This window comes from Pholis gunnellus (genome assembly GCF_910591455.1).
Source record: "Pholis gunnellus genome assembly, chromosome: 11".
NCBI lineage: Eukaryota > Metazoa > Chordata > Actinopteri > Perciformes > Pholidae > Pholis > Pholis gunnellus.
In genome coordinates, this window is record NC_136538.1 from 17,551,247 (window position 1) to 17,566,319 (window position 15,073).

The window sequence follows — 15,073 nt, forward strand, 5'->3', positions numbered from 1 at the left end:
GTGTACCGTTTTAGGCTGTGATCTATTACAGCCCAGACGGTGCAAAGCGCCATGGCATCAACGTGCCGGCACAAATTAGGATACGGCATGACTGATTGCCCTTAGTGTAAGTGAGATGGACGTCCCTGGTGTTTTGGGTAGGCGGGGGGGGGGGGTGTTCAAACACACATACATGCAGAATCCATGTGTGTGTTCCTCAGGCACCTGTTGGCGTATAGGTCCTGTAGCGCCACCTTGGCTGAGGGTGTGTTTACAATCTGATTTGCCCCCCCCCCCAACAACAGCTGAATGTCTCCACTATGTGGACCCCCCAAATTGCAGTTCAATATGTGAGGGGTTTTCCCCAGACTGTGTCTGTTGTCTGCCTGTCTTCCTCTGTGCCCTAACCCTCTACTGACTAGTGTGAAGATACACTTCATGCCCATTACCCTGTGCATCGTAGTCATTCCTGAGACACTGTAATATGACTTTGAGGGCCAACAGATAAGATGTCAAAGTGTGTGCTCGCATGATGCTAACATTGGCTACTTACAACACAGAAAAGTGTGGAGTAATTTGTCTGGCAATGCCAGAAATCACAGACTCGGGGAGTGTAGATCAAGGTGAGTGATACGCAACCTTTTTCAAACTGTCAGACTTGAGCTTTCTGCACCCTTTACACTGTCGGTGTAGTATTTACTGTGAGTTGTGGTTTCTTTCTCATTTATTGTAAGATGAGGGATCTAGCTGAGATTGGGGCACTCAAGTTCCTGCACTGTGCTTCTAGTTTTGTGTGCTGTGGTGTACTTGATTTTTACTTTGACTTTTCTCTGATCCTCCTTGCCCGCTGCTCTGTATGTGGCCTGTCATTGGAGCTATACTTAGCCACGCTTATCAGTTTGCCTCGGTAAGACCACAGATGTTTAAGGGCTTGGAATAGCTCAATGTGTAGAGTGTAGACATCGGGTCTCAGATGCACTGACGGGGTCAGAAATAATTGACAGGAGCTTAGAAGTCCCTCAAAGATCAGGAAATGCCATTTGAATAAAAAAAGACTTCTCGATACATTTACTATCTCCTTATTTGCATTGTGATAATGGCACATTGGTTAACTGCTCTATTGTATCCGTTTGCAGCCCTGTTCCAGTAGATGGAATGGGTTGAGTGCGTTTCACTGTGTGCGAGTCCCTCAGTCCTCGGGGGGGGGGGGGGATTTAGCTTGGTCCTTATAGTGACCTACTGTCATGTTCTATTTTCATGCTTCTATACTGATGGTGCACCCACACAGGTGTATTTACTTGGCCTGATTACACCTTGTGTGTGGGCGTGTACGCTGACTGTGCATTGTTGACGTTGTCGAACGTCCGTCTCCGCCTAATAATATAGCTTTAAATGAGTGTGCATGGCCTTCGAGTAGGAATTAACGAGATAAAAAATGATAGTTTGTATGTACATTTATCAGATACATTTAAGCACATATGTCACATGAAGTTCCTGTCATTGTCGTCGTTATTTGTCAATTGACGGTAATTCTTATGAACTGTTTCCTGTACTGAGCGCAGATGCAGAAGCATGGTATTTTCAGTATGTGTTCCCACGTGACCGATAAAAGAAGTCTATGTCCGTGCTTCACCCAGTTCCTCCGTGTCTTATCAGGTCATGAGGGGTGCTCTCCTTAAAACCTTTACGTCTCATTCAATAATCCTTTAAGGCTTTGAGTCATGTGACATTATATAGAGTCTTTATGTGCTTGGGATAAAGCCGTTGCTCTACTAATGTGCGGGAGACTTTTACTTGCACAGACGTGACGTTTATATTCAAATACTGTGTTTGCATGGCGGGCTCAAACTGCTGCATTTATCGTCACCATGTAATGGACTTCACTGCGCACAATAGCCTTTCTGTGCTCAAAGCGATTCGCACAGCGGGGTTTATCTGGCCTCAACCGCCACCAATGAGTATTCAGCCAGTTTATCCCAGGGGAGTAGAAAGGTTACTCTATTGTATCAGACGCTCTTTTAGATAGGTTTCATCAGTTGACTTTATAGCTCTAATCCCTGTGAGAAACGGGACACAAAGGTATGGCGTTTGATGGATGTTAACCCCGAACTGTGGCCTTATTTGATACGAGGAGGCCTTTTTCTCCTCCGGCCTTATGTGAGACTGTTTGCTAGTTACTGCAGAAGCATGCGCTGTCGAAGAGGATAATTGAGATGGGGTGAACAGGAAGGAGGCACAGGAATAGAGGGAAGTTGGGCAGAGAGGAAGTAGCAGTGCATTGTCCATTCACAGAGGATAAATCCACCAGGAACACTATCTATTTAACGCTTATAATATAATGTTTCATATCCAGGGCCTTACCAAAGCCTCGTCTCTCACCTCTCATGACAGGCCTGTGTTTCGCAGTGTAACAGAAGGTTTATGAGCCGGAGATGATTCAGATGAACTCGCATGTCGGTGTGAAGAAAAGCCGTTGATTCAGCAGAAGGTTATGTGATGGCATTGTTCTGGTATCAAAGAAAACTTTGGGGGAAGGCAGGCAGTTGCTGAACTGGCCGTAACTCTACGCGTGTGTGCGTGCGTGTGTGTGTGTGCGTATGTGTGTGCGTGTGCGTGTGCGTGTGTGCGTGTGTGCGTGAGTGTGTGTGTGTGTGTGTGTGTGTGTGTTCATGAATCATGTGAGAAAATATGCTTCTAAAGGATTTATCCTCCACTTAAGGGGCTCTGGTGGCGGTGCATAATCCGATGCATGTGCCTGTACCTTTTTATGATCTAAAAGAATGAAACTTCAGTTAAATGTGATATTGTGCTTCGTATAAATGTTGTCAAGTTCTCAGCATAGCTTTGAAGCAGACTAATTATTTAAATGTTATACCATGCCAACGGTATATCTTAATAATGGATCATAGAATATGCTTTCACAACAGCGTGACTTACTCCCTAGTTGCAACATTTCAATAGATATTTTTCATGGATGATTTCGGCTTATCGGGGAATGTTTATCGGATCGCACACATCTGCTCGCCTGCTCTGACGGGGCAACGCTCCTTGACGGTCACGTTACATGCACTCGATTCTTTGTTGACGAGATTAGTGCCGATATTCGCCACGGGATATTTTGAGTCGAAACCGAGGCTGTACTCGTAATTATAGGAAAAAAAAAAAAAAGTTCTAATTTGTAATGTAATCTTGATTGCTTTAATAATTGATTTTTGACATTTTGCACTTCAGACGGGCTATTATAAAAACAACTTAATTGATTTAATGCGATAGAAATAAAACGACTACAAATGATCGACAGTGAAAACACCTTTTGATCGTTTTAATGGTTTTACAAGTATAGCTCAGCGTAAGCGATCGTTTTAATTTACATTCAATCAATTGATTCTGCACTGCTGATCCCACTGAGAACCAACACTTGCTGGACCTCCAAACCAGTACAGATTTACATGAGAACTCATAAACCCAGCGCATGAGCTCAATAATAACCATTCTATGCCATCATGTCCAGCTTGAAACAGCTGAGGGTTGTTTGCTTGTATATAAAGTGAACTTCTCTGCTCACCTGACATAACTGGCTACAAAAAGATAACAGATAATGCCATCAGAAAAGCTGGCCTCGGGCTGCTGTCCGCGCGGCCTTCGGCTATCATCTACACAAACGACTGTAATGACCTCACTTGACAGTGATTGACACCTGCGCTGTAGCCCTTGTGGCCAATCAAAAGGTGAGAATTAAACGGAGCTGTCGAAATGCCCTGCAGTCCTCTCAAAGTGGGGTTCAGGTGAAGGCCGTGGAGAGAACAGATACTCTCCCGTCTGTCCGTGCAGGGCGTACATTTTTAAAGTGAACGATGAAGCAGAGAGAGGTGGTGTGAGGAGAAACGTGATTATGGTGATTGGGGCGTGGACATCTGAGCGGCTCAAACGGGGAAGATAATTAGATTCTGCCAAGTCCTGCCATGACTTCTGCTGCTCAGCATCGCACCTCAGAGAGAAGGCAGGAGTGTTATTCACTGTTTATTCACAAGTATGACTCATTTTGGTTCAGACTTTCTTTGTCACTGTCTTGGTTCTGTGCGTACATCCTAAATGAATGCAGCGCCACAAAAGATATCTCTCTCTCCTCCTTATCATTTAGTAGGAAATTAATTGCATTTTATATTCAACAGCTGTCTTTGATCGAAGCTTGTTAATGGAAGCCGAACCTGAAGCAATTTAAAAGCTGAAGTGTTCCTTTGACTTTATTGTTGCTGGTGTGGGTTGCATCAGACTCCCTGCTGGGATTTATCAGGGCGTGTACTGACAAACGGGAGATATGGAGGAGCTGGCAGTGCTCGTATTGTTTTACTACCGGCACTCAGCAGAAAACGGTTGACTGACTGGAACCAGTATGCTGTCGACCATGAAATGAGTCGGAGGAAATTGAACTCGCATTGAATCTTTATGAGAACCACAACAAATTCCTCTTTGCTGGAGTGACTTTTCATGTGCAGCTGAGTGCCATGCAGGGTCTGTTTGCCTATATTACCCCCTCTGGTGATCCTCAGGACATTACGGGGCGGCAGCATGCACACTGAAAATTGCTACTTTGGCTTGTTGGTAAAAATGTCTTGAGCTGGGAGGATTAAGTGGCTTTAGTCTTTAGACTTTGTACCATATTGTGGATAGTTGATCAGCCTCTTTCCCTGCTGCAGATAATCTCATTTGTACTGGAAATGGGTGTCTGTAATGTGTTTCTTCTCTTCTTTTTAGTGTATTTTCCCCCCAAAACATGATTTCTCCTCATCCACTTGAAGCACACTGGGTGGGGCTCCTAAAAGATGCCCTATCAAATATTAAACGCACCCATAAAGGCTCTGTTCTCTCTACCCGCACATCCATCACCACACACACACGTCACATTACACATGCACACATGCACACATGCAGGGAGAGAGCCAGACAGCAGACAGATCGACCTCTGAAGAGTGTCTTCCTGTCGCTGTGCTCTTTCTTTTGGGTGCTACATTACTTTCAGTGTAGATGTTTCAGAGTGACATGGCAGGGTGTAGCTCTGACTCCGGGATGAAGATGATTGGACTAGTCAACACAAGTTCACTGGGTTAAGGTAATCTTTTGTAATCTACTTTTCTGTGGTGCACTATGGTGCAATCGTTTGTTACTGTGCTGGTCCAGTGTACTACAACATGCAACGAGTACACACTGTAGTTGTTCATGTTGCCACACCTTCACTGTCTTTCTCCACTTCTCTCGACTCTCTCTCAACAACACTCTGTTGGTCTGTGCCATTTGATCTACCACAGTTAGCGTACAGCATTACCAAACCCTCTATACCGTCTCATTGGATTAGCATCACGTAGCATCCGTGCAGCCCAGACTATTGCTTTCACTCAATACACATTAGCCTAGCGCCAGTGTTGCTTTCATCCCTGTCTCATTCTATTAGCCTGCTCTAATGGCACTCTGTTAATCTCTTCAGGGACAGAGCTGCGGCCCAGTACCGCTCAGACCAGATGACGGGCCCGGTTATTACTCCACCGGGACACTGGACTCCGTCAATATATGGAAATGACGCTGCACTTTGGTTTAGATTCAGTAGGAGGTGAGAAAGTAATTTGGGCTTCATTTGATTGTCGGGTTATATTTGTAAAGCCTTCATCCAGCCTCAGAGCAGAGAGTTTGAATCATCCGGTCTACATATTTTCTTTAAATTAAATCTGTACTGTGGTTGGTTAAAACAAGCCTTTGGGTTTGTTGGGAGTCTTCACAGACGAGAAGGACACGGCTCTTCTAACCACAGTGGTTATGTGTGCGTCCGGGTGGTCCTTTATCTTGTGTAAGTGTGGAGCCAGCTGGATGACAAACTAGGCTCTTCAGACAGGGCTTATATAACATTTGATCCATATCATTGATTGGTTTGGCGCAATGAAACACAGATTTATCACAAGATGGACAGAAAGATTTAGAGAGAGATGGAGGTAGGGAGGAGTTGCAAGTTGCAGCTGCCTTCAACATCATACTATTTATGAAACAGTGCCACAAGAGAGTCTTCACCTTCTCTCGCTCACTCCAGGCATCCTTCCTGTGCTTCACTCCACTGTCTTCATTATGGAGGAGAATCACAGTCCACAATGGTTTGAATTGCTAGGATATAATGATATATATTTCTTTTAATTCAAAAGAGAAAGCGCTCTTCTTGTTAAGTCTTGCTGAAGCTACTTTTTGTTTGTATTTTCAGCCTCTGCAGTTACAAACACTGCTGTTGTATTTAGGAAGCTATTCTGAACATTTAACTATAATTTACCACTCTACACAGGAAATAGAAGCTAGGAACAAGGACAACAAAGCTGGGCAAATATATATTACATATATATTTAATGCTTCAGTAGACAGAAGTCACGGTACGCTTCACACCCATGTTTATATACAGCTTTGATTTCAGTTTCTGATATTGTTTGTTTTCTTTTGAAAATTCTATAGAAAACGAGATTGCTTTTTTATATATGGCATCCCTCACTCTGGAGCCTATCTCTGGGGTTTCCACAGTCTCAATAAAGTCAAATAAAATCCTCCCCTTCTCAATCTTTCAGAATTGAATGAAGGAGAGTTGAGAGAGAAAAGGTGGATGAAGACTGACGTTCTGCTATTGAGAGGCGGTGCAGAGACATTGTAGTGGGAGAGAACTGTGAGCATTGGGAGATGGAGTCAGACACAGCAGAATAGAGGGTTTACTGTGTGTAGTAGAGCACGTCCATTCATGACCCAATAGATCGTAGCCCTCGGCCCGTCGCATCCTATCTGCATCCATCCTGTTACTCTGGAAGAATGCATCTTTGTAGTGTGTGTGTGTGTGTGTGTGTGTGTGTGTGTGTGTGTGTGTGTGTGTGTGCACTTCAAAAGTGAAAGCTTTGCCAGAGGAGTAATAAACGTCCGTATTCTTGCACAATCCAATTTTTCAGCCTTTCCTGCGTCTCTGCCAGGTGCATTCTGTCTGGCTGTCCTCTGAGTCGGAAATGTAGTAAGGCCAAATAGCCTCACTGGCAGACAGACGGAAAGATCCCATTCCCCGTCTGCAGAGAGTAAGAAAAGATGTCATCTCAGCTTCCTGCTCATTTCAGACACGGGGGATCACTGCTGAGATGCTAAGATGCAGATCTGTGGGAGAAGCCTGAGGTCTTGTCTCACCGTCTCTTCATTTCTAACTATTTAACAGTATCTGTCTACATCTCTGTGCATTCCATTGTGTGTATTGTTCGTGTCCCTTGATGGGGAGTGAAATCGCGGTGAAGCCGTACAAGCACCGGGTGATATTGGATGTTCATCTCGGCCCTTTTTCAGTTCTAGGAAACAGACGCAATCTATTAAACATTGAGGTTTTGGGGAATCGGGATACAACTGCAATGAAGAATACAAACAAGAAAACAAAGATAAACTTCATTGTTATATCTCTGTAGATTTCAATGTTGGAACGTAATGTTTTCACGATATACAGAGGTATGATTACAACCCTTACTTCAGTCGGACCGCGTCTTCCTGGACTGTTGTCTTTACATTATTTATCTCTTCACACTGTTAAGATTTCATGTTTTCTTTCATATGCAGTGCAGAGGCACAAAAGGCACATTCTTTGGTTGATAAGGGTTTAGTACAAACCATTTGCTAGATGTTAGTGAAGCTTTGGTCTATTTATTTACAGTTCTTTACTCTGGAGGGGGGGGGGGGGGGGGGGGGGAAGAGGGGCTGGCCTTCAGATATGAGCGTTTGACAGATGGCCTGCACGGTTTACTGCTCTACCTCTGAATGTGTGTCGCTCATTAGAACGCTGTTGTTTATGTGTGGTCCTCTGGCACTTTTTACAACAAAACTTATATATGACAAGAATTGAAGCTGTGGATTTTTTTTATGGTGACTTGCACCAGCACTGCAGACGGCTGTATGATGAGTGAGATGACCCAGATGAATAAACGTCAGCAGTGTGTGGATCTGCCACGCTGGGCGTGAATGAAAGTTGAGAGGTTGTGGGTTCAGTCACAGTGGCAAAAAAAAAAAAACCTAATCGAATTGCTTCCCATTAAACACACACATAGACGCATAAATCACCTCCCCCCCCTCCCCGGGGCAGAGAGGCTTTGGTTGCCCTGCCTGCACATGCTGACCTGATTTTGTGTGTAACTGTGTGTTTTTAGTGCTCGTGCCCATGTGTGTCTATGCAACGGATTAGGATGGTGGCATAGCCAGACTTCTATGGCAGTGGCGAGTGTGTCTCTTTTGATTGTAGACACGTGTGTCTGCGCATGGGAATGTGGGGCAGCGTGGAGTCCCCCCCCCCGATTAGGAGACCCACATTGTAACACAACACCCCTCCCCCACCCCTTCAAAATTGAGTGGATTGTTTTGCTCCAGTATCTGCCTCTTGCGTCTTTGTGCCAGTTTGTCAAAGGATTCACTCGCATGTGAGACATTGCTCGATCTACTGTGGACGAGCAACACAGCAGGCATTTCTGAACAGTTAATTAGTGAATATTGATGTATAAGTTTGATGCAAGACTAATTTATTTTCTACCGGGGTGAAAAAGTCTACAGACACTTTTTTAGTAACTGCTTTGCTTCCTCATGCAGATTGATCACTTTCTACTAACTGCACCAGCCATCTGGATCTCACTAACTTTCCTATTCATAATCTTCCAGCACTAGCCAGATGGATGTAACACGCAGGTGCACCACAAACACATGTACACTTGTCACATGGCTGATTTGGAATTTAATGATTTTAACAGGAAGCAGCCCTGTGTTCTCCCTCTATTGGCTTTACATGCTGTACGTCCTCCATTCACTATTCATAGTGCTGGCCAGCTTCCCAGCGCTGGTTTTTCTCCTTGTCCCCCAGGCCTTGTCCGTTTGCCCGTTGTTTTGTTGGCCAGGTGTGTTTGCACCATATCCTGCAAAAACCTGCGGCAGCTACAGGTCATGTCATGTGTGAAACTCTTTCTTTTATTTACCCTCAAGTTTGAGGAGATTTTATGTAACGATTACATTATTTCAAACAAATCACAACAAGCACACGCTTCAGTTCCCTGCACTGGATTTAGTTCCATACAGTTTTGCTGTCTACTTTGAAAATAGTCAAGTACTTACATCAGATTCATCGTGTGTGATTTCAAATGTGTGGCCATGTACCAGTTGCATGGGATTGAATTAGCCATTGTGTCTCTTACATTACCACGTGGAAGCGTCATGACAAAGGCTTTCCGTGACAAAGTCTCAAGTCAGCCTGTAAGCTTGCCAGATTAATCCCTAATGCTCCTCACAGTCAGCGATCTTTGAAAGGAGAGAGACATGCAGCCACTGCAGGAGGTGGACAGGACGAGCCGTGGTATTATTACTGCTCATCTTTACAGATACATTACAGATAAGGGCATACGCTCACAAGTGTGTGTCTCACTGCGTCTGCTAATGTGTGTTTTCAACTACATTTGAGTTTCTTCTTTCACTCAACCTGTAATGGAACTTTTCACAGTAGTGTTTTTTTTGCCATCAACAGGACTATGTTAACCAATTAAAGTAAGATATAAAGATGCTTGTCAGTGTATCCCAAGTCAAATCATGGACACTTGAATCTAATCTGTCTGTCTTTCTTCTATTCTTTCCCCAGTGGAGTGTGATTTCATGTTCCTCCATGCCTTTGTTGGCATCTAATGGAAGAAAAAGCACCCACCAAGTCTGCCATGGTATCTAGACTGCCTAAGTTCGGTGGACGCTCCTCAGCTGGTGGTGCTAGCCCTTTGTCCAATGGTTCCACACAGCCAACCACCCCTACCCAGGATGGTAAGACCCATCCCCCGGCAACACGCCCAAATGGTGTCATCCGTGCCTCTCCTTTTTCACTGAAATGGAAGAGAGATGAGGGGATGACCCCCTCGAGCCCCACCACCCCAGCAAGCCCCAGAGATGGAGTTGAAGACAAGGCTCAGACACAGCTTCCCTCATTGGCAAAGGAGGTAAAGAACGGCTCTCCGGCGACACCCAAGATGCGGAGGTCAGGTGCTTTGATGTTGGCCGTCTCCAGTCCCAAAGCCATCCCTAAGCAATCCTTGAAGATGAGTCCCAAAGTAGGGACCAAGCTAGGCCAAAGCCCACTGAACGGAGGTCCTAAAATGGGCCATACTGGCTCCAGCGTTCCTGCTCGAGCTGGGTCGGAGTCCCGCCTTGCGCGACCGAGGTTTGACTCCAGCTCTCCCCGAAGTAGCTCTCAAGACAGCCTGTCCCAGTCCAGTGACAGCCTGAAGACCTTGGCCCAGGACAACATGGTGCGGTCGCACAGCTTCACTCACTTTAAGCAGATTCCCTCGCCCAGCAGCCAGCCCATGACACGGTCCTTCTCCTTTAACCGGGCTGTGGAGCTAGCCAAGCCTCTGGCAAACACTCAGCTCCGGCCTCCTCGGAGTAGTTACCTCAAACCCCCGCAGCTGAGCAATGGTAGGGTGAGTTTAGGACTCGGAGGCCTGCATGGCAGCCTTGGAGGTTCAGGAGGTCTTGGTGGAGGACTTCAGTACAGTAGACCTCCTTCAGCTGCCTCCTCTCTGCCCACCCTCTCGATCCCCCCAGCACCCAACACTCCCAGCGCTTTGAGGAAGCCACTGCTCCCCAGTTGTGTCCTAACCAAATCACTGGGCGGCAGTGGGGGGGCTTTGGGTTTCAGGCTGGCTCGATCTGGGCTGCAAAAGAATCTTTTTCCAGGAAGGGTCAAGGGGGATATCAGACCTTCAGCTGCCCCTGAATGTGCAGGGCTATTAGCGATAGCAATAGACATTGAGCAGACTGGTGAGGCTGACAAAGCAGACTCCCAGAGTGACAGTGATGGAAGCTCTGGAGCAGGAAAAGGAGGAAGTGGTGGGCTCAGGAAGAGCTCTGGCCAGACAGCAGGCGAGACTCTGGAGGACATGTCCTTATCTTCGGCCTCATCTCTAGACCGAGGCGACACCAGTGAAGAGTTTCTCGATGACTTTGACTCTGTGAGCGATGTGTTCAGTGACGTGGACCTGCCTGACAACAGAAAAACTTGCAGCACTACTCAAACCCGCTTGCACAGCTTTCTCATTGAGACCCTTGACTGGGACTCTATGGATCTGGCAGGTAAAAAAAAAAATTATTTGAAAGGAAATTCTAGTAAAAATGTGTGTTACATTTGTGTCAGTTGTTCAGGACAGCATTTGTATGTCTTCTGCAGGGCATAAAGAAGAAAGCCCGATGCAGGACTCCCAGGGACCACTGGTGTTGTCTCCAGAGCAGAGTGATGTCCTTCAGGCTTCGTCTGTGGAGCTGTCTCCCTCCAACAGCTCTGGTGGAACCTACATGTGGGATGAAGATGGTCTTGAGCCCATCGGGGGGCCTGGGACACATCCATGTGACAGCTATGATGATTCAGAGCTCAACAGCATGGTGAGTCCTAGATTCCAACTTTCATTGAATTGTGACATAAATGTGTACAAAAAAAAGCATAACCTTTGTTAATTTGGCCGTCCTAATATCCAGTCTTTCTTGAAACTATTTCGCCACTGGTTCCACTTCTTGCCACTGCCTTGACTAATTAATGTGAGGTGTTGAAATCAACTTTATCTCAATTGTTAATATTAAACTGATAAGAAAGTGAGCACTCTTCTTGTAACGTCTGCCAACAAGCTCCCCGTGCTCTCCACTCTTTCTTGCTTAATGCCAACTGGTAGATTGTTCTGTAGCATATTTCACCAAGGAAGATGGATGGAGAGCATCCAAAACCATTTAGCGAAGATAAGGTTACAAAAGCTAAAAACTTGAGAAATTGTCAACCAAAAGTCACTCTCTCGCCTTCAACTTGTGACATCACATCACCCTAATCCTGCCTTCTCTCCGTTGGCTCCCTGTTCTTTTTAGGATTGATGTTAAGATATTACTGATCACTTTTAAAGCACTTCTGGGTCTGGCCCCTAAGCTACATAGCAAGAGATGTTGACCCGATACGAGCCAGCTCGCAAACCTTAGATCCTTCAGGCTTTTCCAAAGTCGAGGCTTAAAACTAAAGGACCGTGCTTTTTGCCATCGGGGTCCATTTGCTCTGGAACGACCAGCCTGGGGATATAAGGCTTGCAGAATCAGTAATCTCTTCTAAATCACTTAAAACCCATTTTTATAGACTTGCTTTATGGGATGTTGTCTTTTTATCATCCGTCTATCGTCTTCTTTTGCTTTTTTCTTTGCTTTCCACTTTGTTTGTATCTATTTTATTGATATTTTTTATTGTCTGTACCTATTGTAGTGTTTTATCTTTTCCCTTAGTGTTCTCTTACACTTGTTTGGCCTCGCTGTTTGGCTTTCAGTTGTTGCATTGCCTTGTATCCTGCTTTTGCTTCGCTTTGCCAAAGCACTTTGTAAGCTCTGTTTTTTAAGGTGCTGTATGAATAAAGTTCTTATTATTTTTCATACAAGAGTTCAAGCATCAGCTCAAAAGACAAACAATGTCGGCCTGTAATACATACAAAAGACAAAATGTAGGCTTCAGGAGCCAAACCTAGATTACCCTCAATCACACTGCATACTGATGAATATATTTTACTCGATATGAATTCCATGCGCGTGATAAAGCTTATGTTTGCGTGCCTTGCTGTATCACTATTATCCTATTACATATGCATTTTAGGTATTTTATATCCGTAAAGAATATAGATATGCAGTATTATGCAATCGTAACATCCTTCTCTTTGGTCCGTGATTAGAAAAGTTCAACTTTTTTAAAGTTGGTCCATCGAAGTGTTTGACGTGCGGTGGACAGTAGCCATTAAGCTCAACTCCATTTAGTAGAAGGTTGGCTTTGTTCAGCTAATATACTTAGAGGCCATTATCAGGCGCACATGTACACTGTCCTTGTAGACCTGCTTACAGCTACAGGCCTTTTTTTTTTTAGCAGAAATAATTCCTCCTTCCTTCTATAATTAGGGATTAAACTGGCAGAACAAAGACTGAAAAGGAAAGCAAAACTGTCTAGAGGTTTCTGCCGACTCTCGCTGCCGGTTTCATGCCAAGGCCTCTCTCTCGCTGAGAGGAACGCTGACCTGGCCCCCGACTGCATGTTAATAGCATCGATGGCCTTCCCTTTGGCGCTCTGTATTCCTGTACCACGGCACCGCATCTCAGGAATGCGTAAAGAGCTTGAAATGAGCAGGATTATAAATGATATAATAAGCTTTATGTGTTTACTGCTTTTACCATGTGACATTGACACAAGCTCTGATCCACTGACATTTTTTTATCTCACAACAATGGATTCTCTAGCAACTACCAAAGCAATATGAAAAGGAGGAGAGAGCCGTGTGAGAGTGTGTGTGTGTAGTGTAGCAGATTAGTTGAACTGTCATCATGGGGTAGACTTGTTTCTATGTTTCGAAAAGGCAAAGTGTGATAGACATTCCGCAATAGCAGACTGGAGACAATAGCTCAGACCATAGCTTGTGTATTTCCCCATCATGTGCTCCACCTAAATCTTCATACTTTACTGTACATTGACACAATATTCTAGATAACACTCCTCAAATCTTTGCAGGATTACATAAATGGAGGATAATTAAATACAGATTAGGGAATTTGAATCGGTCCTAAAAGAAGCGTCAGTTCAAAAGTACACGATACTCTTCACATGACTTGACTGCAGGTCGACGCTAGATTAGGCTTATTGTACATGATAATATCATGTCATTTTCTTATTGAAATAACTGTGCAAAGAGAGGTTGATTGGAGAGATGGAAAGCCCAAATCCAATGCAGTTTTATTCTAACAGAATGAAACATCCACAGGGCTCCTGGTGTGTTTGACCAGAGGATGTGTGTCTCCTGCGAGTGTAACCAGAGACTGTTGTTGCATCAGTAGCTGCCATCGTTCACGCCCCGAGGCCAATGCGACGGCATCCAACAAATCTGTGGAGAAACGAATGACTGCAATTTTGCAGCTTGTCTGAAACCTTTCTAAACAAAATGTGAAATTACCTTTTATTAGCTTTACTGAACATGTGCAGCGTGGACAGTAACGTCTTTAAGTATTGTACTGATCTCTGGGCAGAGAAGAAGGGAATACTATTAGTCCTCACTTTAAGGGAGGGAACGGTCTGATGAGTGAGCGGGAGCTAAAGAGGAAAAAGAGAGTGAAGAGGAAAAGAGTAGAACCTGAAAGAGAAAGGGAGAGATTTACTGTAGTGACTGATTGCTGATTAGCTCTAAAGGGAGTGGGCCTTTGATATATTTCACTGAGGTATTTGATTAGAGTAAATTAGTCCACTTACTGTAATTAAATGCACTAAGCTCTCTCTGTCCCACCCCTGTTACTCCTCTTTTTATTTTCATCCGTTTGAATTACTGTTACTCAGTCCTATACCTTGTTCACTGAGTAAATAATCCCGAGTAATGAGCAGAAGAAAAGCATGAATATAGTCAAAAAGCAGTGTCCAAAATGATTTGTAATTTTTTGGGGGGGATTTATCCTGCGTCATCTATGGCCATCAAACAATGTATCAGTGCATTTCTTTTGTAGTATTTGAATAACATGTATATAGTTTGCCAGGAAAAGCTACTCCTGCTCTGAATTTGATGCTGCAGAAAGATAAATGCAGGGTAATTAGGCCCAATTTTAATCTTGTAAAAGGGCAAGGCCGTCATGGCTCCAAGCCAAAAGAACAGTAAACCCTTTTAAGAAAGACTAGAACTGCTGTTTGTAGCATTTGTGTAATTAAAACCCTCCCTGTGTTTGTTAGTTTGTTGGTATAAGAGAATGAATTAGATATTCTGCTCCTAGCAGGTTTAGTTTGCTGTGCTGCAGTGGCGCGCTCGGTCCACTTGGAGGCGCTGTGCATCCTTAAGACGACCCGACGTGCGTGTGCGTGCTCGTGTTCCTGGTTTGTGTGTCCCAGTATTTTTCTGGCTATATATGGCTCTATCTGCATTCTTATGCCTCTGTGCAGAATATAGGAGTGGGCTACCTGAGCTGATAATAACATTCCCATGATGCACCGTGCAGCTCGGTACAGTACCGGCTTTAAAAACACTGGCATTGTGAAACACAGGGCCACTTC

At 44.6% G+C, this 15,073-nt stretch overlaps 1 protein-coding gene across 1 annotated transcript in view; it reads left to right on the forward strand.

Moving 5' to 3' along the window:
• ccser2a (coiled-coil serine-rich protein 2a) overlaps window positions 1-15,073 on the forward strand; it is a 43,388-nt gene that overhangs the window by 959 nt on the left and 27,356 nt on the right. Inside the window, 2 exon segments of the mRNA XM_079169146.1 lie at window positions 9,635-11,115; window positions 11,210-11,421. Coding sequence (XP_079025272.1) covers window positions 9,678-11,115; window positions 11,210-11,421 — 1,650 coding nt within the window. The 5' untranslated portion in view covers window positions 9,635-9,677.